Below are 24128 nucleotides of genomic sequence, written 5' to 3' on the forward strand. Positions count from 1 at the left end.
TCTATTTTAATGAGTTTGGGCTTACCTTGTTCATTCATTTTTGTGGCAAAGCCTGTGTGGTTGATGTTTAACACTTGATTGAAGAGGCTCTTACCTACCATTAGAGCATTTTGTGACTGTAAGAGTAAACACAGAATTATGTTGCCTTTACTCGGTTATATCTTTGACTCTCTATGTCTCCATTCCTTTTAAAATCCCCAGCTGAACATTTAAATACATCTATATTATTTCTCTTGGTAGTTCTCACATTTAGAGCAAAATTACTTGTGACAGATGCCTATTCAAATAGGGTGTTGCATAGGCAGGATTAAAGCATAGAGCTGAATTGAAAATAAGTGCTAGCTGGGAGGCCTGGCCAAGGAGAATGGTTTCTGTGGTGACAGAGCTTGAGGCCTGCATCCTGGGGCTCAGCAGTTGGGGGGTGGAGGGGGATGTGTGTGGCTCAAATGAGCCAGGTGGCAGTCATGTGGGAGAATGGCAACGGAGTGGGCCTGGGGGTACATAATGAGGGTTACTCTCTCACAGCACGTCGGCAACGAGCCATTGTGACTAAGCACAGCCTGCGGCATGTAGTCGTGCAAATGTGTGGATTTTGCAATGTGTGGATTTTGCAATGTGTGTCTGGGTTAATGGGGAAATGAGGGCATTATGGCTTATTTGTATAGGAAGAGCAAGTCAAGGATCCTTTATGTAGTTCTACAAATGGTTGCCAGTGACTTGTGTATTTATGGGCCATCATGGATTAATACAAAAAGAAATGTAAGTTGAATAAAAACTGAAGGGAACCAAAATGAGATGCTTCCAAGCCTTCAATTTCTACCTCTTCAGGGTATTCTCAGGCCCACTGTAGCAAATGCATTGAATTAATCTTAATTTTATATTACATCTTTGATGGGAGGGATGCCATAGAACAGTTCTGAAGGTAATTAAGAAAGGTTTCTTTATTTACTGTTGAGCTTTTAATGGTAAACAGTATCCTAAAATGCTTATTTTATACAGTGCTACTTCCAGATTTAGACTTTAGGCTGGTTAGATTCTTTTCTCATGGCTTATAAGCAGTCAGTCATGTGATCTAAACAAGGGACTTTTATTTTAGGTAGTGCCTTCCATGTTTAGCATAAGCAGTACAAACTGTTGAAATTCAGTGCAGGCAGGTTACCAGTAAGCAGTTTGTTTAGAATTTTGAATGTCAGTGGTGAAAGTGAACCTTCAACATTAAAAGTTCAAGTGATTTTTATTTTTTATAATATTTTCCATAGCCAAAACCATCCCAAACTGTTGGAATTACTGCTTTAGTGCCAATACCATGACAGAGATATATTCAGAAATATTTCTGTTGCACCTAGCAGGATAAATTATACTAATAAAGATAGTGCTTTGATGCTTCCCTGAACAAAAAAGGCCACTTTCTAAAGCCTTGATCTTCATGTTGCTTTTAAACACACTTAAAGCCGCTCCTTTAAAGCCTCTCTTAATTCTTTGACACTGCTCTCATTTGTTAGGTCCTTTTCCTGTTTCATAATTTGCAACTGCCCATGACTAACATATATGTCCCTGTTTTCAAACTCCTTGCTTCATGTAGAGCTTTACAAATCTAGTGAATACAGTCAACAGACCGGCTGCTGATACCATCTGTATTTTCCTACAACTCTACCAATGGTCTAATATTCTCCAAGCTCTTATCTATCAGTTTCATTTTCTTTATTATGCTTCTTGCTGTCTGCTGGAAGATTTTTTTCACTCTCCTATGTCTACGTCCTTGAACCACTCAGTCTTTATTTTATATTTGTCAAGGTGTCTAAGTAAAGATTAGAATATGTTACAAGTATTTAAAACACACTGACGTAAATGAACAGAATGAGCGCACAAAATTTGAAAGACTTTTTCAGTGGTAGATGGTGGGTCCTGGGCAGAAATGAACTAGAAGCCTTGTTGTTTAAAGTCTACTACCTTAACTGCTATGCCACACCACCATAATTGGAAAATGATTTTATTTCTGCTGCCCCATACCAAATGTGTTTATTTACCCAAGAACCCAATCCATCCATCTATTTTTATTGTCAGTGTAATATGGACTTCCGGGTGTTTATAAAAAGAAAAAGAAAACTTTAGAACTATTGAAATTTACAGAGCCATCCAAAGTTTAACTTAGTATCCTGTTTTAAGGATTCACTATTCCTTTATACAGTATATATGAGTTTTTCTGCCCTCATCCCCACCCCTGCAGTGACAAGTGCGCTACACTGTCAAATATGAGATGCTAGTTCTATCTCAATTACTTCCATGTATGATACTGAGTAAGTAGATAGATAGATAGATAGATAGATAGATACTTTATTAATCCCAAGGGGAAATTCACATAATCCAGCAGCAGTATACTGATACAAAAAAAAAAAAATATTAAATTAAAGAGTAATAAAAATGCATGTAAAAACAGACAATAACTTTGAATAATGCTAGCATTTAGTCCCCTGGGTGGAACTGAAGAGTCACATAGTGTAGGAGAGGAATGATCTCCTCAGTCTGTCAGTGGAGCAAGACAGTGACAAAAGTCTGTCACTTAAGCTACTCCTCTGCCTGGAGATGACACTGTTAAGTGGATGCAGTGGATTCTTCATGATTGACAGGAGTTTGCTTAGCGCCCGTCGCTCTGCTACAGATGTTAAACTGTCCAGCTTCATTCCTACAATAGAGCCTGCCTTCCTAACAAGTTTGTCCAGGCGTGAGACGTCCTTCTTCTTTATGCTGCCTCCCCAGCACACCACCGTATAGAAGAGGGCACTCGCCACAACCGTCTGGTAGAACATCTGCAGCATTTTATTGCAGATGTTGAAGGACGGCAACCTTCTAATGAAGTATAGTCGTCTCTGTCCTCTCTTACACAGAGCATCGGTATTGGCAGACCAGTCCAATTTGTCATCCAGCTGCACTCCCAGGTATTTATAGGTCTGTACCCTCTGCACAGTCACCTCTGATGATCACGGGGTCCATGAGGGGCCTGGGCCCCCTAAAATCCACCACTAGTTCCTTAGTCTTGCTGGTGTTCAGGTGTAAGTGGTTTGAGTCACACCATTTAACAAAGTCTTTGATTAGCTTCCTGTACTCATCCTCCTACCCACTCCTGATTCAGCTCACGTTAGCAGTGTCATCAGCGAACTTTTGCACGTGGCAGCACTCCGATTTGTATTGGAAGTCTGATGTATATAGGCTGAACAGGAAAGTGCCTTCATCTGCTAACTTTCAAACAGTAGAAATATGGAAGTAAGGGTAGGGTACACCTAAAACACCTCATAAGGTCCAATCACCACCAACTCAGTATGTGGTTATAAACAAATCACTTCACATGCAAATTAACTGTATTTAAATGAGCATGTTGTACCTGTACATCAGTTGTTATAATGTTCATTATGAAAGTTTTGATTACCAGGATTAATTCAGCATGTGACTCTCAGTGAGTTACTTTGCCTCAGTGTTCTCGCCATATCTACATGTGAAAAGACATGTATTGTACTTGTGAAGCAGATTTATTAGACTTTAAGGTAAATATCATGCAAGGTTCAGTTTCTTTCTATAAATCATTTTTGAGTAAGTCTCTTAATCAGCTAGGATGCAAGCTATATAAAAATGAATCTTTCTCTCTAAACAGTGATATATAGGGCTTTTAGGTGATATCTGCCAGGCTAAGTGCTGAGTAAATGCGTGATTGAGCTTCCTATTTGTGGCATCCTTGTGGTGGCATGTTACACTTTAGCCACAATGCAAAAGAAAGAAAGATTGGTTGGTCAGTTTTTTTGGCAAAATGCATGGCAGTACTTTCACCAAATATTTAAGGATGAAAAATAAACTTCATTAGAATACACACAGCATTGCTCCATTCAAGACTATGTGATCTGTCAAGAAGGCAAACAGAGGTTTTTAGATACTTGTCATACACATTTTTGATCCTCACGCTAGCAGCACTGAAAGACAAAGGCAGACTGTCAAACTGACTTTCTCCAATAGCTGTCAGAGCAGAGAAAGAGAAAACAAGACCAACCAGATCTTAACAGGTCAAAAAATCCAATCTATCTCTGGGTAAAGGTATACCACACAAGTGTAGTTGGCACCCTGGAGTTGCACAGCATAAGCTGGGGTTCTTTGTAGTTTTATGCCAACGCCTGCCTTTTGCATTCATTGGTACATGTGGTGGAATGGGTCAGGGACGTTTTATTTTGAACCCTTTGTCTTTTAGCCTGTCAGCCCACTTCAGAGAATGCATCCTGTGACACTACCACTACACCTCATGACAAAAGTACTAAAAGGGAAAGTGCAGGTTGTTGCTATGCGCAAAAATGGATAAAAAATGTGGTTTTTTTTTTCTAGCTCAGCTAAAAATTGACTTTGCCAAAGTCAGCACATTTCCTCATAAGAAAAAAAATGTAATTGACTATTTTTTTTTCTCCTCTTCTCTCATCCCTATTTTGCTGTGTGCAAGTCTGCTTGCTAACATCCATCAGTGTCACATTCTGGCTGATCAAGTAAATTTTAAGAGTCACAGGGTTTGGGGTGGGGGAATGGAAATGCAATTGCATATACAACCCTAAGTGACTGTGCTTGCCTTGCAGATCATCATGGGGTATGTTGCTCAGCTTTTAGCAAACTTAGTCGAACACAAGTTGTCTGGTAGTCTCTTGTGAGCATTCAGTAGTCATTAAGAACAACTAAACTATGGCCTAAAGATGGGGCCAGATTGTTTCATTTGATTCACTGTTTCTTTTTTCAGTACCAATTTGTGACCCATTTACTTTCAAGCTCTCTGAAAGTGAATCTAATTGAACTGGTTTAAATTATGTGTATTTTTAATAAATTATGAGACTTAACTGGACAATATTCTTATTTAGTTATTTCAGACAGAAAAGGTTTTTTCAGGTGGAACATGATTTAGACTTAATGAGTATTTCTTTTTCACTGTTACTTGATGAAGCGTCTATTACAATTATGAACACTTAAGTTGTGTTTGTTCATTATTCTCAAGCTAAGAACTCAAGGCTTGCCTAAAACCATCAAGGTATGAAATCTTCCAACAGACTCCCCACACTCAAGTTCATTCATTTCCACTCCCTTTCATGGCTGTGCCAAGAAAGAACATGGCTGCATTCTTTATGCATCCCAAAGACATGAAGCTGAAAAAAACATTGCTATATGAAAATGGAAAGAATAAAGTGAAAAAGGTTTTAAATTTAAAGTAGTTTGAGAGTAGAGACCACCACCACAGCTGCTCCAGTTTGCACTTTAGTGCTTATATGGGGATATAAATACAGAAAGGGAGCTCTCATTGTCATTGTATCATTCTTGAGTAAAGCAGCCTGCATTTTTTTCATTGTTAGTTAGAATAATCTTTACATCCATCCATCCATTATCCAACCCGCCATATCCTAACTACAGGTTCATGGGGGTCTGCTGCAGCCAATCCCAGCCAACAGAGGGCGCAAGGCAGGAAACAAACCCCGGGCAGGGCACGCACACACACACACACACACGGGACAATTTAGGATCGCCAATGCACCTAACCTGCATGTCTTTGGACTGTGGGAGGAAACCCACGCAGACACGGGGAGAACATGCAAACTCCACACAGGGAGGACCTGGGAAGCGAACCCGGGTCTCCTAACGCAGGGAGGACCCGGGAAGCAAACCCAGGTCTCCTAACTGTGAGGCAGCAGCACTACCCACTGCGCGACCATGCTGCCGTAAACTTTACATTGCCTGCTCTAATACTTAACAGTTACTGAAATCTTGCTAAATTTAAAAAGTCACCCTGTGTTGTCATGGTTGTCATAAACTGTGGATATTGTAACCTGTTCTTCTCTCTTTGAGGAGAAGCTGACATATAGACAATTATTTAATTCCTAACAATTCTTTAAGCCAGCTGATCTATTTCATTAAAATCTTTTTTTATTCCAATAATGAAATAATGTATTCCTAAAATTAATTCATACAGCCTCCATGATGCATTGGGCAAATCACTGAGCACATTTACTTCTCTGAGCTAATACACAGTTCATTCAGATACAGTATGTCTTTATATTACTTTCTACTGAGACTTCCTGGATATCCTTTGAAGGTTTCACTTTACACTGGATTCCTTAATAAGGATTTTTCCAGATGTTCATTCTCATAGCCTAAACAGATGGTGTCAGTCTTGTTTATTTAGTGAGATTTTTTACTGTCATCATCCCAAATTGCATATTCTTTATCCTATATTTTAATGCAATTTTTATTGCACTTCTTTTACAACAATCTAAATCAATTTCTTTTATAGCCATTATAGTTGAGGTCAGAATATCTGCAGATTACACACTTTATGGATATGTATGGAAGGTGCTATATAAGAAACCAATAGATAAAGATTAGTTTGCAAGAAATAAATAGGGTAAGGACTGATATACAAATATAAAAAGTTCTTAAAAAAGGAAATACAGTATACCTTTGTCAATGAGCTAAGATTTATACTATTTAATATAGAATCATTAAAACAGGATGCTTGAAAACAATAGTGGAGACACGGGAGCCTTGCACTACATGTAAAATGTGCCTTATAGAAAATAACAGATGTGATGAGTTGAAGCAAATGAAAAGTGCAGTATAAAGATAATCACAAGAATGACTTGCTGTCACTTTATAGAGAATTTTATAGACTGAGCAGTAAGTGTGAAATCACACCATATTTGCATAAATTAATAAAATGTAAAAAATGTGACACAGCCCTGCCCCATCAAAATTTTCTTAAAGTCATTGTTTGCTTAAAAATAGCAAATAGTCCTACCTACTTAAAACTAGCCCAGCTGCACCATGAACATGGATTTTAATACTGGGGAAATTCTTAAAACATGATCATTCAAAGAAGTAAACAATATTTAATATTTATTTTACACTGTACTTTGCTATACAGAAAATCTTCAAAGGGTGTTTTACCTGCTAATTATAGTACAGCTATGATAGTACAGTATATGGGTAGAAAATCTGTGATTTAAACAAAATAAAATGTAACAAGGGGATTGCACATGTAATTGCTGGCTTTCACAGTTGGTAAAGGATGTGAGTGGCAGTGATTTGGAATAATCCTCCATGCTAGTTTTAAGTTGTAGAGAATGGATTATTTTGTGGAGAGCAGATCATGATGAGAACACTTGACACTCTGTTTCAATAATGTCCCAATTCTAAGCACCACTTTTTCCTTTCAGCAGATAATTAGCACAATGGAAACTCAGGTGTCCAATGGCCCGACTGCCAACAGCCTCCCTAATGGCCCTGTGGTCAGCACGAATGGTTCCACAGATGATAGCAAGACCAACCTGATCGTCAACTACCTTCCTCAGAATATGACACAAGAGGAATTCAAGAGCCTTTTTGGCAGCATTGGGGAAATCGAATCCTGCAAGCTTGTCAGAGACAAAATTACAGGTGGGTTCCTTTTTATGAATTTCTTTGGAATATTAACGTTTGACTGGCATTATTTTTAAGAGTCCAAGGGATTTGTTTGCCATATTCTCTTAGTGATGAAGAAATCAGGCACTTTTACTTTTGGTTTAAAGTCACGTACCTGGAGCAGCCAATGAAAGCCTAATAAACATATTCTTATGAAGAAGTTAAAATTTTGACATATACTATAGCATTATTTTGTTATTTTCAGGGATACTTATCTTTTCATTTTATTGAACCAAATAGGTAGTTTTCACCTGTAGTATTGAATGACATAAAATTATATTTAGTTATTTATTATGTGTTGTAGAGGTTGATTTTTAAGAAACTGAGATTCCCACCTGTTCTGTTGCTCAAGACCTGAAATTGTGCTCTTTTCTAAGCCTTTGTGTTGTTTATTGCCTAATCGTATTAAGATTCATGTGCCATTTTCTGCTCTCATTTATTTAAATCATTTGTTACTTTTCCATCATTACATGCAGGTACATGCACCTATTATTGTTTTATTTATTAACTCAAAGGCACTACGTTTATTTTAATTTGGACCTCACCTCTTTGTCTAATAAAATTTTTTTTGTTATTTTGTTAACATATATTGAGTAATTCTTTTTTATACAATATACAGTGTTGTTCACATAGACCACCATCAAAAACAAAACATGTAAGGCAACAATACCAATAAACTATATTTTACTGGCAAGACAGTGTAAATATAACAACCTCATAGAAACAATTACCTTGTTTATAACCTTAGGGTAAGTAAAGGTAGTTTAGCATTAAAGTTTACAGGTTTAGAGTTTTATAGTGTCATTATTGTCACATGTACAGTGTACAGTGACATTATTACTTGCATAAGCTAATCAACATACAACACTTCACCACTCTCCGGTACCATGACTAACAAATATAACAAGCTCACCTTGAAACCTCTGTCTTCCTTATCTTAGAAGATAATTATTATACCATTGTAAACAGAATATTATAATTATACAGTATATTCTCTTGAACACTCTATTTAGCACTAAGGATAAATTAACAAATAAATTAAAGCATAGTGTGCTGATAGCAGATTGAATTTCTTATATGGTTTTAAATGCAGGAATTTTTGAATGGTAAATTGCATTATAAGCAATCCATCTAGCTAAACTGGTATAATCGTTTTTAATAATAAGTAAATAAAACATGGGGATTTCACCTTTCTTTTATATGTAAACTACGTAACAACCTTTTGGTTCTTGCATAGTTACATTTTGTTTTATGTCAGGTTTATTAGTTATAGTAAAGCTATAAGCCCTTTAGTGATTTCAGTAGTTAATATTTTATTATTATTGTCATTGTCATTATTATTATTATTATTATTATTATTATTATTATCCATCTGTCCGTATATTTCTAAACCTTTTTAATCCTGAGCAGGATTGTGGAGAAACTGGAGCCTATTACAACAAGTTTAGAGCACGAGGCAGGAACAATCTGTCTTATTTTTGTCATTATTATTATTATCTACAGATTTACATAGTTAATTATTATTATCATCTACAATATCTATTGTGACCAAATGACATCTGATCACACATCAGAACCTTTGCAGACTCCTCCTGAAATTCTATATTCCTCTAAAATTTTGTGTAATGCAATTCATATGTTTATGCATATGTATTATTATCATAATGTGTATTATTATATGTATTACTAATATAATACATATAAGTACAAAGCATATTAGATATTTACTTTACTAAACCTTTTTTGACAGTAATTATTGTGAAATGAGCTATATTAAGTAAAAATTATGTGACATCATAAAACTGTTTCATATAAAATATTACTTTTATTTTATAATTTTCATGTATCAGTCTTATACATGTAGTACTTTCAAGTCTAATAGTGCACTTTTTAATCGGGTTAACCAAAATTGGAAATTCACAATCTCACCCTGGATGCAACTGTTTCCTTTTGTAGTATTTAATATTTAATCTAATGAGTCTAACATGTTAAAATATTTTGTTGATTCTACTAGCACCGGCAGTGTCATCACTTAAGTGGTTAGTTTTTTTCTGCTATTTTAAATATTTATTTAGTCTTAGAACATACTATATCATCATATTTAATGACTTGCATATTTATAAGACAGGGAGCATGGTGTTGCAATATTTAGTGCTATTTCCTGTGTGGATTTTCTTTGGATACTTTGTTTTCCTTCCACATCCCAAAGACAGACAGATTATGTTTGTTGATGAAAGTAAATGAGTCAATTGTGAATAAGTATGATTCTTCCTTACACTATAATAAGGCCAATGTGAAGCCTTCCTGTCAGAACAGGGACATTTAACTGATTAAATGAGTTCAAAGAAAATTTCAATGTTTAAATCAATAATAGTGTATTGATGAACATAATGACATCATTTCCGCTACATATCATAGTTACACTAATTCACCATTTAGAGCAGTGTTTCACATTTTTAAAAACTGTTTTTCAAGCCTGATGAGTCAGAAACTTTTAATTATTTTATTGTAATCATCCACTAACACACTCTAGTATCATCAGCCATTGTCAAGTGCACAATAGTTAGCACTGACAAATCCAGCATCCCAAATCTGAACCCTGAGCCCATTAGTTATAAATGTGAGTTTGCATGTTCTTCTGATGTCTGTCAGGGTTTTCCTCCAGGATTTTTTTTTCCTTCACACATCCTCAAAGATGTGCTGGTTATGTTAACTGATTGAGTGTGTGGCTATGAGCTGGCCCTTTGATGGGCTGGTGGCCTATCATTGGCTCTTTCCTGACTTGCACACAGTGAGGCTAGGACAGACTCTGAGCCCAATGACCCTTATTAGATTAAGCAAGTTTGAAACTTATATGTTATTTAATTTATCATTTTAATTATAAGTATTTATGAATTATGAAATTGATGAATTTATCATTAAATATCCTTGAAGATTGATTAGTATTATTAACAAATTGCCTCACAGTCTCACACAATGTTCAGTATGGCATACAGGACACAGCTCTTGAACCACAGCAATGAGAATTTAATCTTTTATCTATTTTGTAATTGGTTGAAGATGTAAACTAATGGGATAATCTAAACCAGTAGAATTATATGGATGCCCTAACTGGGAGATTCTCCTTCTAGGATGAATTAGGCAGTTACTAAAGCCTGTTGAACTTCTTGATCCTGAAGAAGGAGTGATTAATGCATATGCACTAAGGGAGTGAGATAAAATGGGAAAGTACAAAGAAAAACCCTCTTCTCCACAGCAACAGACAAATTTAGGCTAAATTGATTAATTTCTGCCAGGAGAAATGTCTGAAGCATGTAAATAACAATACTTTTCACAGTGAAGAAAAAAGTTATGAAATAAGCAGCATTTATCATTAAAGGCAGGTGAGAATAAAGTAAAATTGATTAATTAATGTTGCTAAACCATACTGCTCTTGGCATAATAATGAATATTAGATAGAATTATTGAAATGGGTTTGAAGTCTTGTCTGTTATCTATTTAGAAATATGTTTATAAATCAGATCTCTAATTCCATCTGGTCTCCTCTACGTAAGAATATAGTGTCAGGGGTTGCAAAATTAGCAAATGCCATGACAGCAAATCTTCAAGGAATTGGGAGAAAGAAGTCATATACAGTCATATACAGTATCCTTCATGATATTAATTAAATCCTCCCATTTGTAACTAACAACATGGAATTACAGACTACTGACACTTATAAAGAGCTGCTTCTAGAAGCCAGATGATGGATTTACTTTAAGATTTCTTAAACTGTGTTATTGCTGCAGAGAGATTCTGTGAAATAAAAATCATACTGTTATTATTCTCTTTTCTAGTCCTTGTGGGTTTTGGTATAAAGTTATCTTTAAAATGTAAAATGTGAGCTTCTGATGAAGGAAGTGACAGCCTGACAAGAAGTAGTAAATCTGTCATAACAAGAGGGCCCCTGGATCTTATTTGATCACAGATCAGTTGTCATCTGGGGACTTCTGGTGATATGTGATCAGGTAAAAGTTTGTCCATCAGCTTGAATCCTAATGAATGCATGTTTACTTCCATTTTTTAAATTTAGGAATTCTGGTTGGTGTCCTCTAAGGCCTACTTTACTTGGCTCTATCCCCCGCCATGTCTGAGTGTGTTACCTTTCCTTTATTAATACCTTTGGAAACTAAACCACTAATATCGCATCTGTTTTACACAGAGCTGTGATATAAGGAGCTAAGAGGTTATTCTCCCAATAGGCTCTTTTGTTTAGAACTGAAGCTTCAAGTATCACTTTAAAGCGCTTTGAGCTACATTATTTCTATGAAAAGATGCTATATAAATAAATGTTGTTGTTGTTTAGTTATATTTTGCTTGAGGTTTTGACAATAACTCAATTTAAGTCAGTAATACTTTATTGGCATTAATCATTAACAAGGTATACTTAGTACAATGTTTACTTATTAATTGATAAACACTTAATAGTAAGCAATAATGATATATGAATACATGTACTGCATTATAACAGATAAACAGCACGACAAATAACCATAATATTATGACCTGTAATTTTAATGACCTAATGTTAATGTGCATTATTCAGACAAGTCTGCAGAACCAAAACCACTATACTGCTGATAATTTTTCAGCACTGTCCTCCCATTTTCAGCACCTGCTGATTTTAAAATTTACAGTTGACAGTTAGAAATTCAGGAACAGACACAGTGCACCATGTCAGACTGATTGTGTATGCATATCTTATCCAAAAAATTGATGCCTTTTGTCATTTTGCAGGGACTGCTGTCCTAATTTCTGAGTCATTCTCTATCTTGTTTTTTTTTTTGCCTTTGCAGGTCAGAGTTTAGGTTATGGCTTTGTGAACTATGTTGACCCTAATGATGCAGACAAAGCTATCAACACGCTAAATGGACTCAAACTACAAACCAAAACCATTAAGGTATGCCAAATTATTTTCAAATAAATGTCCCTTTAAGCCTGTTAGTTTTTTTTTTATCCAGGTGAAGTTAGCTGTGTCTGTGCTGTGAGATTTTTATCCAGATTATTTTTTATGTCTTTCCATTTGAACCTTCTTATTCTCAAGCAAAGCCAGGGATAGTGCATCCCAGTAATTTCAAGTACACACAGTCACCTTCATTCACTCACACTAGGCCACTTTAAACTTGCCACTTCATGTATTGTACACATATTTATGTAAGATAAGGACAGAAACTAGACTACACATAAAAAGCACACGTGCACACACAGACACACAAACACAGACCGGGCAACAACGGTAACATAGAAAATGATTGGGCCAGGATTTGGACTCAGATTACTGGACTTGAGAGACAGAAACTAACCACTGTGCTACCACACAGACCATCATAGCCATGTATTTCTCAAGAAGAGATTCATTGGCATCAATCAGAAATGAAGGGCAATTGTGGTCATATCTGTATATGTCATCTTTGGATTATATCACATAAAACTTTAAAATGCATTGCAAAACACAGTTGTTAGTCTTATTGTATAAGATGTATACCCTCTACGACAAGGATAGGGTCTTTTTATTTGAAGAACTGCATTGACCAATTATCCTTATAGATTTTTCATTTTGGTAGTTTTTTTGTCATTTCAGGCTATTAGACAATGTTTTTTCATTTACAGTTTTTATTTTGTGGCCATAAGAATACTTATGAACAGTTTGAAATCACTTCAGTTTGTTTCTGTTTTTGTCCATTGCCTTCTGACTTACTGGCATGAGAAAACCCCACATATGATATATTGTTCAATGCGTCTTGATGTCTAGTTATGCAAGATATGAGGCTTTTTGTGCTTTCCCCTATTGTTGGTCCTCTGGACCTGAAAAAAATCATTTTAGGCAATGTTTGTACCATATTTTGTACATGAAATTACACCCTTATGATAAAGAATTAACCAATGGTTGTCTTAAGCAAAAATGATCAGATGGACTTGAGCTTCTGCAAGCGACATCAACTGACCCCAGGTGGTCACTCCATACTGTTTTCCACAGCACTTTGAAAAAATGGAGACTGGTTATATAGGTATTGGCGTGTTGTTTTATGCTGTTTCAAGGTTGCTGATCATGAATATGATAATACAGGGTGAGTCAAGATTATGTTAACATTTTAATGGCAGAAACTATTTATTCATAAAACATACTTCATATGTGCAAGATGATTTACAGGAATGTCTCAACCTGTACCATATGTGGCACATAAATTGTCCACAAAAATTGTATGTAAGTATATACATAGCAGTACCTTTAGTGTTAACATAATTTTGACTCACCCTGTATTTTTGATAAATGATTCCTTACCTCTAAGAGCCACTCACAGAAGGTGAGAAATAATACATTTCAAATATAAGCCTGTGAGGTTTTCTTTTTAAAAACAATTTTTTAATTGATAAATCTTTCATTGTAACTTTACTTTACTGACACATTATTGACCAGTTACTCTAATTTGGTGCAGTTTTAAATTATTTCCAAATTATTTTTCCATACAGATGTTAGATTTGTAGATTTTATGCAATAAATAATTGTAAAAATTGTATTAGTTATATCAGATGGTGTTGCTTCCAAGTCTCCCATTTTGGCTAGCAGAAGTAACCCTCTGTAAGGGTTATCAAGAGAAGGAGTTTGAGGGAGAGGAAAAAGGATGAAAAACACAGATAATGAAATGACTGTGAATGAGATATGGCCAAATACAGACACACAGAGAGAAAGGGAGAAAGCAGCACTGAGAGCTGCCAGGGGTCAGAAGCCAGAGGATGGAGATGTGACAACTCCTTTTGTGATGTAAATATAATTAAGGAAGCCCCCAGTAAGAAAGAGGGCTGGGGTCAGACTTGGCTAGACCCCATCTGCTGTGTATCTCTGCTAATTAGCGGACTTTAGCCCCCTTTGTCTGGGGGAAACAGGGCTTTCTCATTCCACCCTGGGGTGTTGTGAGAATCAGAAAAAAATCTGACTGAAAAAGCTGACACGCCCTCTCTGCATCTGAAACCCACACCTCCGGAGCACAACAACAGGGTGATAAAAAAAAAAAAAAATATATGGGCTCAGAATGCCAATTACAGGATTAACAGCCATATGGCTCTGTGGATAGAAGGGAGCATCTGTAAAATGGGGAAAAAGTTAATAAGCTGGTTCTTTCATATCCCCTTGCTTTCCCTCAAATCTGAACACAATGACCAGCTGCTGCTTTAATCACAAGGCCGAAAAGTGCCACCTGGGATCTGTCCCACAGAAAAGTTCGCACTTGCATGTCTTCTACGAATGTGCCTACACACCAAACATTTGCAGACAAACATTTACTGTGCTATTCTTTTGGTGAGTTATCTGCTTTGTTTTGTCCTTTGCATAATATATGCAGTTAAATCCATCTTAAAACTAATTCATTTCACTAGTGTAGGTATTTACAATTTATAATACTGTATTCACCTACATTCCATGTATGAAATACGCATTGTAGGCACAGAGCCATACTCTATTAAGGCAGTTTTGATGAAGTTAACATATTAATACATTAATAGACTAAAATGCCCTTTGTCTCATTAAAAAGTGTGACTAGACTTGTGGAGGTACTTTGAGGTATTTGGCATTGGCTGACATTAAAACATAAATAGCAGCAGATGTCCCAATCTCAGTAACAAACAAAATTCAGCCCATGCTTGTCATTTTGAATTTATTCATGATACCACATCCTCTGCATTATACAAAAACCATTTAGGACAAAAAAAACTCCCAGCTCAAAGTTTATATGAAAAAGTAATTATGTACAAGCTTTATAATGTGTCTTTTCTAAAAAGAATGTAACCATAAATGCAATGTAACAAACTTTAGTATAAGCTTCAATTTCAGACTTAAAAAATTTAAGTGCTATTAACTACCTTTGTTAAAGAACAATGATTCTCATACATCTAACAAACTTTGTGAGAGTTTCCTATATCTGTCTCTTGTAAGCCTTTATGAGATTTCCCTAACTGCCTCTATTTTTAGAAAAATGTATACTGTATGTCTGTCATTTATTTAACAAGATTTTGATAGAAATCAGCTTGTCTCTGAAAACAGTTAGGTAGAAGGATTTCTGTATCTCTTTTGATGAATAAAAAGCATAACTCTGAAGACTTTTTGACGAATATCTCTTTAAAGATTTCTGGAATAGTTTATGTGCAGATACATTCGTGTAGCTCTCCAAAGCTTGTTTTTGATTTGGTAAACTTGCATATCTATCTATAAGAATCTTTAGTATTGTGCTTTTAGTAAGTGTTGCTAACTACCTTTAAATTTTTCCTGTTATGCCTCTAAGAATTATTTGTGATAGTTTTCAGTATCTGTTTCTAGCAATTTTTACAGATTTTTCTGAAGCTGTCTTTAACTTCTTCTAGAAGGTTTTATTTTTAATAATGTCTCCTAGAACCATTAAATGCAATGATTTTGTTCACCTCACCTTTATGGCAGTTTATGTAAAGTACTCTGAGTCTTTAATAGTAAATACTGTAAATACTTCCCAGTACACTTAGTGCATCACAATTATATTTCTTTTGCTGCCTCCACTTACTGTTTATGCTGGTAGAGTTTTAGAATGTTTGTTTCAGGTATTTCTGCACTTTTCTCTGGCAAGGTTTGGACAGTCTTGACTTGCATGTATGTGTATGTATGTATGTGTGTGTGTGTGAAAGTGAGACAAAGTTTCTGTTTTTTAAAAAGGCACATTTCAGTGCTATCTCTGACAAGATTTTGTGATATTTTCTATTTTTAATAAGCTTATGTAGAACCAATAGCTTTGTGTATAAAGGTATTTACAGATATTGTTTTTTAGCTGTCTATGCCCTATAGAAGTTGTTGTATATAAAATGAATACATTGGTAGACAGAGTATGTATCAGTTACTACTGTAAAGAATGTTTGCCTGCCTTGGTTTTGCAATTTATTAATTAGCTTGGGTCATTCAGATGTTAGAAGGTAATATGAATTTGTCAAATTCTATGGAATAAAAGGCCTAGCCAGTGCCAAGATGTCCAGCAGAAAGGAGACATGAACCTGACAATGTTAACATCACCAGTGCCATCCTCCTTTCTGCTGAACTTTCTTAATTTTATATTTAGGAGACATGCATGCTCCTAGCTAGCTGGTTGACTGTAAAAGCTAGCAGACATGAAAATAAGCTGTGAGTATCTAATACAGTATATAGTATAGTATATATTTCCTTTTGTTTATCTCTAACAGCTTAATTTTTTATCACTCATAAGAGAAACCCTTTAGCACTGAGTGCTGGTGCCAACCCTACTTATTCTCTCCTTTGAGGGTTGAAACTATTGTTTGTGCTTATGCAGTGTAAACCACAGAGAGTGTCATATCAACGCATCGTCGTACCTCGTATTCACATTTCCATTAAGATGCACACAGCATTGCTATGGAAACCCAGCACTCTCTTGGGGCTGTGACTTGTGAGCAAACGTCTGTCTCTGCCAGTACTGCCCTCCTGACACTGCCCCCAAGGCAAAGGATGAGTCACTGCTGATATGGAGCATATAACCAATTCCCTGTTAGTTGGGGATTTAACCACAGAAGGCTCCTCCTTTGCAAGCTCCATAAAACGCTCACTAGGGTTGGAGGGCTTGTAGGATGGTGTAAACATTTAGTAATAATGTGAGTAATTTTACTTTTTCTTCATCTGAGAGCCAGAGAAAGTCAATTTCTTGGTCATTCAGATTATTTAGAGTAAGAAAACATTTCAACAAAAATAATTGAAATGCTGCCAGAATATGTTTTCTGTAAGTTTGAAAATAACTCTTTATTTATAGCTTGTTTGTACCAGCGGCCGGAACTCTGATCATCCTTGCTTGGCGGACTGCTGAGGAACAGGCGGTGCAATTAGAGCAGCATCCGCATAACCTTCAAATCTAGTGCACACTGACAGATGCGTAGGCCGTGGGTTGCCGTGACGACGGGAGGGCCGGGAGAGGCTCATGGGACTGAAGGTGTTTTTAAACAGTCAGGAGTTATCACTGCATTGTGGGTAAAGCAGCCAAGCGATACATCAAGTATGTGAGCAGGCTTGGTGCCTGCATGTGTGTGCGCAAGTGAGAATCTGTAGGTGTGATAGAAAATGACAGGTTTGTAGTTGAGACTGGAATTGAGGGTAATGAAGGAGGTGGAAGATGGTGCAGGGATTAAACATTTAAGTAGTGCAAGACAACATTCTCAGAGAATGAACACAAAATGGCATATGTATGTGCTACTGTTAAGATACAGAGCGAATATTTTGCAAAAAACAATTAACATGAGTTGGGTAACAGAGAAGCAGAGGTATCCCCAATGTAGTATGACCAGACACAACTAGAATTGTAAAGCACACCTCTACTACCAGACTCAAGAAATAAGCACATCCATCCATCCATTAACCAACCTGCCATATCCTAACTACAGGGTCACAGGGGTGTACTGGAGCCAATCCCAGCCAACACAGGGCGCAAGGCAGGAAACAAACCCCGGGCAGTGCGCCGGCCCATAGCATAAAACTTTGTAGCTGTGTGTGATGTGTTATGTTAGAAAAGGCCCTCCTGAATATACCTCTTTGTGGCTTTAAATCATAAGGATGCAGATTTTGCTCTCACTATTACTTTACTGCATTAGTATTTTCTCTTTTAATGTTCAAATAAGGAAATAGTATATTGTTGTTATAATGCTGGTTGGGATGTTGTTCACTGTGGAAGGACAACACATAAAATAAATGTCTGTGCAAGGAAGTGTTCCATTTGTGGCTAAAATGTTAGCCTGTAAAGCAAATATTTGCTGAATCATTCTTAACTACTGACTTTCTGTTTGTCACTTAACCTGTAATTACTTATATTAAAATTATACTCAGCAGGCAGTATGGAGGCTATGGACCTAAAACCAGTTTCAGTCTCTTGGTCACTGAATGAATTTGAGCAAATCACTTAACTTAAAAAAATACTCTACTTATAGGCCAAGTATCAAAAAAGTTTAAAAGTCATCATTGTCACATGTACAGTATACAGTGAAATTCATATTTGAATGTGCTACTCAATATGCAACACGTTGACACTCTCCGCTATCCTTACCAGTGAGTACTAACTACCTAACCTTAAAATTTCTGTCTTCCATACCTGAAAAAGTTCACCTATGTAGATATGTGTAACATACTGTGTGTGATATTGTTAAATGTAATCGACCAAATCTGCCACTGCACTGTGGGAAGTGCAGTGTCTTCATTAGGAGAGCATTTGGTCCCATTGGAGGATGGTGTTTTCACCAGATGCAGCCTGGCTAATTGGAATGCAGCTGATTTTGTCACTTTTCTATGCAAAATCAGATGGAAGGATTTAGTAGGAAAAGTATCTAAAGAATATAATAATAAGGAAATCTAAATGACTTCTACAGAGATAACACATCGTGCTCTGCTGCCTTGGGAGGAGAATACAGCTGTGGCCTATAAAATGATTCTGTCCAAGTCCTTCATAGAAAACCTTTCAGCATAGTTCAGTGTTTTTGTGTGTGTGCTTGTATGTGTGTGGCTGTCAGCTTGACGCTGTGTCTTTTGCTGCATAGCTGTCAGCTTGGAACAGACATCTTTGCGTTAAAGTGATCCAGGGAGAATGTGGCTATAATACGTTTTGGCACAGTGCATCCAATAGATCTGCTGTCATCTTCAGATATACTGCAAGGCACATATCCATTCTTTACAGTGAGAGATCATCTGAGGAAATGAGTTCTGAATAGGTGGAACATATTACGCAGTTAATAAGTGGTGACAGAGTCACTCCTTTGTGGCACCCAAGATTTTGAACAAAAGTACTGCAATGTATATTGCATAAAATGATGATTTTTTAATTTAATAAACAGAGAGATAAAAAATTAATCTATTTTCTTAACCTAGGTTCTTGGACACCCCAGGTTTTTTCCAGAAAGAATGAACACAAGAACAGTCACTCACGGTCATTATCTTGAGAGTTGACAATCAGTGGGTCAGCATGTGGAGTGGGGCAGAGCATGTACTCACCACACAGAAGGAACCCCCAGATGGGACCTGTACCCATTAAATAAATAAATGATACGAATAATGGAATTTCACCAGCTCATCTCCCTAGGTTGGGGGCCTTCCCACACATTTTACACCACTTCATGGTGCCAGACTAGTTTGAAACTCAGCAGAATCTTGTTCAGGATACCATAGTCCCCAGAGGAAGCCCACACAATTGACACAGCAGGCATGCCAGGCTGAAACTGGTCTAGTTTCCAAGCACTGTTAGGAAAAAACTACCTGCTGTGCCAAAAACTATTAATAAAGACTTGCTTATCATGCTTTAGCTTTACTGACTGAATTTATGTGTAGATAATCTGTGTTCTCAGTCCCCTCTTACCTCTCTCTTTTGCAAAAGAAAGTTTTCTCCTCTTCCTCTTCATTTCATTAAGAATCACTCTGAGAAAGTAGCTATTTACCCCTTTTCCTCTAGTACCAGCAACAAAAACTAGCCTGGCTTAATGGGTTTTTCCATTATTAACAACCACTCGAAAGAGTGTTTACTACTTTGGTGGTTATATCAAATGCAATAGACTAATACTTGCGATACTAGCACTCAGCCACTTAGTATATATTATTGTAGTGCTAAGTGTTTAAAAACTGTTTTTTGGCTGCTATTTTATACTCAGCTTTGTGGCATTTATTTTTATCTATTCTGTTTTAGACTAATAAGGATGCCTCATTGTGCCAACTATTTGATATCTGCCTATGCACAGTGCTTTGTTACAGACCAGTTTTTGTGAGTTTTGTTGAACATTGTCAGTAAATGCTTGTACTTTGTATGCAGAGCAGCACATCTGTGATATAATTCTGCATAAAACGTGAATATTGCACAAAACAAAAACAATCTAAGTACTTAGGACAAATGTTTAAAACAGCACACTCAAATTAGTAATACTTTCAGGACAGGCTTCTCAACTGCATGGTGGAATGGAGTATAACTGATCAGTGACCATGATGTGGCCATGGCCTCATTGAGGTTTTAATAAGTTGCCACAGAACTGGAAGCAGCTGTGCCAAAAAGTCTCACAGTTACCTTCTGTAATCTTTCGATAAAACATAATGGCATATGCAGGTTACTAGTTGCAAGTGGAATATCAGTAGTTTGTGCCCTTTCCCAGGAGCCATTACTGTAGCCCGGTTACCCTGTCAGTCATGTGGCTACTAGGTAGTGCTGCATCCTGGCAGGGTCAAAGAGTACAGCAGAAGTGAATACATTCAAAGGATTAATACCTACTGTGAGGTCACAGTACAAGCCCAGATGCACATAATGGTTCTTTTCTTCCCAGCAAAAGACTCCCCACTTAGACTAAAAATGTAGCTTGAGATTTTTTTTCCTTTATTCTTCAGGCTGTCTTCCTCAATGGTGCCACTGATGAGACAAGTCTATATTTGCATAACACTGTTCATAGGCACAACCACCTTTAGAAGCAAGTTCTGGCATAGTGAGTTTTACACACAAATTATTTTTTCATGTTTTGATTTAATTTCCATTGAAAACTGAAAATAGCAGTCACTACCTTGGCTTTGCAGATCAGTCTGTTAGTCTATAACTTGGCAAAGAGAGCTCTATAGGAATGTGTCAGACTTACTTGATCAAGTTTTTTGATTGACAGCACTGCAAATAAAAATTTCATTTGTTTGGTGGCATTCAGTTAATGCAAATGCAGTGGAAAATGATAAACAAAGTATGCTTTATTCCATCTAGAAAACCATAATTATAATGTTTACTTTTTCCACATAGTTTCCTGAATTCTCCAGACATTTTTCACATTATTTTAAAAGTCAAGTAAATAGAATTAAAATGTTTTCTTTGATTAGTACTGTGTTTTGTTGAGGAATTGGTTAGACTTCTTGAACAGACTTTTTCAGCCATATTTATTTAACCTCATTTAACCCTGGGACCTTTTTGACTATTTTTTCATATTGTATTAGAAATTCTTTTGTGAATCTAAAAGGGCTGTATAATTTGAATCCAGCAGATTTCTTTATGTTTTGAATTTGCCAAGTAAAATAAAACAAGCTGGTACCTTTTTCCTTGCAATGGAAAGAACATAAATTAACAAAAACTACAGTGCCAATAATTGCTACTTTTCTGTCAAATATGTAATATGAAATATTCATCTACTAAGCTATAAATTTAATAATGCCATATTTTTCAAAATGTATTTATTGCTTGACTGTACTGTTCTTGTTATCTGTAGGTATCATACGCCCGACCTAGTTCAGCTTCCATCCGTGATGCCAACCTTTATGTTAGTGGACTCCCAAAGACAATGAGTCAAAAAGAAATGGAGCAGCTATTTTCACAATATGGCCGGATCATCACCTCTCGAATCCTGGTGGACCAGGTGACAGGTACAGCCTCAACTCACTCCCATGACACATTGTAGAGATCCCCTGTGCCTATATTGAAATTCTACTCCCAGGCAGTGAGCTGATTTCTGGATGTGTGTCCATTTCAGCAGGCGTCCCCAAAGTGTGCACAAAATGTTTCTTGCTAATTCTGTTCATAATCATTAAATTGTTTAATTTAAAGTTCATAAAAGTTGTCTGATTCTCAACAATAGTAAAATCAGCATGGAACTGTGACTTTAGCAACAGTAGTGTGCATTAAGTATTTAAAATGTAACCACTTCATCGTCTATAATTTGTGTCCTCAATGTTAATGGGATGTGTACATATGTGAATAAAAAGCAATTCCCATCATCATTAAAATCTTAAGTAATGCACAAAAAGTTTCTCAATAGCAAGTAAATCCCCAATAGTGAACATGGGAGAGAACACAAATCCAGTTTCCCAGACTTTATTTCATGCAACAAACTTATTTAATTTTCTTTCAATTTATTGTCTTTCATCATTTCATATTTTTCTACTGCATCTCCAACTAGGTTCAATTAATGACCATTAAAACAGTTTTGTTAAGTGAGATATGTTGCAAAAATGTGTAAAAGAATCTGGTGAGTGACAGAAATTACACACTGTAGGTATCACTGTAGGTGGGCATGTCAGTCAAATGAAATCAAATAGGGGTCCATCTGTGAAAAGAAAAGCTTGGTGAAAGATAATTCTATACTGACAAATAAAATAAGTTTGAAACATAATGGTCCAACTGGTCATTCATTGTTGTGTGAGCCCTTAAAAGGTGAAATACATACATCAAGGTTTCTGGTTCAGTCCCACATGTCACTGATTGTAGCCATGAACAAGACACTGTCTTGAACTGCAAAATATACATAAAAATTCCTTGGGATGGTAAACATTTGCTCGTTTATGTTAAAAAAATAAAAACTAAGCAAGTAACTAGCGTGCCTAGGTTCCAATTATGAAAAAGGTATTATGTAAAAAATTTGCCATAATTGTAATTAAGGAGTATTCTGCCCCTTTGCCGTGTAGTCTTAATTTAATTTTCTAAATCTTTAAAAAAGACAATTATGGTGAACCTTATTGTGTCCTTAATAATTGTCATTATATCTCAGTGACAAAAAAAACAAAGACTAATATATGACCCCCATAAATAAAAACACACATTTATTTTAAAAGTTCTTGTGATGTGCAAACATCACATTCATACAGTATATGTTTATCTCTTTATATGTTACTGTTTGAATCCTCTTTGGCCATCAATTAGTCAATCTTTATTGTAATAAACAGTAGAAACATTAAAATATATATTTTCAATGTTCATCATATTGTATATTGTTGTGGGCCGTAATTTTTTTCTAATATTTTGCTGGGTTTTTATGCCACCTTATCACATAACATTTCATGTTGCACACAGAAATATGCTTTGAAAGATCAAGATACCAAAATGCAATGCATTTTAGGACTGAGAGAAATTGTCTGTTTGCAACAAGCATATGACATGATAAGCTATCAGTAGCACTAATGTAGACATTATTGGATTAAATAATTAATTGTACATGTACAAATGATATTCCCCTCAACTGCTTTACTGTAAAATGGCTGCACATGTTTAAATGTTGCAGTAGGCCACCAATCAGGGCTGCTTCAATACAACTAGGAGGCTGGACAGTCGATACAATAAATGAGCTAATCTTTATTTTAGCTGTCATTAGTATGGCTTCGGTGAAGACACTGCTGAATCACACTTTTCCAGAGCCAGTTGATTGCTTTATTAGGTATCTTTACTTTACAGGCATCTCTTCTAGGTAGCACAGTCTGGCTTCTAAAATGTCAGGTTGTATATGTTGTTTCAAAGAGAGTATTAAAAAAGCATACTAAAGCTCCAGATACTGTTCTTAGTTATAGGGAACCACAACAACATCCTCTAGGTGCTAACATTACTGTTTTTGCTTCGGAGCAGGCATATCGCGAGGGGTAGGATTTATCCGGTTTGACAAACGCAATGAGGCAGAGGAAGCCATCAAAGGTTTGAATGGACAGAAACCTCTGGGTGCTGCCGAACCTATCACTGTGAAGTTTGCAAACAACCCCAGCCAGAAAACGGGCCAGGCGCTGTTGACCCAGCTGTATCAGACAGCTGCACGACGATACACCGGACCCTTGCACCACCAAACACAGAGATTCAGGTAGGCATGCCGCCATGGTCAAGGGAACCACAGAGCCATAGTGGGTAGACTTTTTG

The 24128-nt window shown here is 36.3% G+C and overlaps 1 protein-coding gene across 10 annotated transcripts in view; it reads left to right on the forward strand.

Moving 5' to 3' along the window:
- The window catches only part of elavl3 (ELAV like neuron-specific RNA binding protein 3), an 89304-nt gene that overhangs the window by 54120 nt on the left and 11056 nt on the right, over positions 1-24128 (forward strand). For 5 of the 10 annotated variants that reach the window (XM_039772659.1, XM_039772655.1, XM_039772658.1 and 2 more), the window contains exons 2-5: positions 7224-7443; positions 12303-12406; positions 21724-21877; positions 23844-24072. In XM_039772659.1, coding sequence (XP_039628593.1) covers positions 7239-7443; positions 12303-12406; positions 21724-21877; positions 23844-24072 — 692 coding nt within the window. In that variant the 5' untranslated portion in view covers positions 7224-7238. The remainder of the gene's footprint in view (positions 1-7223; positions 7444-12302; positions 12407-21723; positions 21878-23843; positions 24073-24128) is intronic. The other 5 variants (XM_039772657.1, XM_039772661.1, XM_039772665.1 and 2 more) reach the window with 2 other exon arrangements.

This window comes from Polypterus senegalus, chromosome 12 (genome assembly GCF_016835505.1).
Source record: "Polypterus senegalus isolate Bchr_013 chromosome 12, ASM1683550v1, whole genome shotgun sequence".
In the NCBI taxonomy this organism is placed as follows: Eukaryota; Metazoa; Chordata; class Cladistia; order Polypteriformes; family Polypteridae; genus Polypterus; species Polypterus senegalus.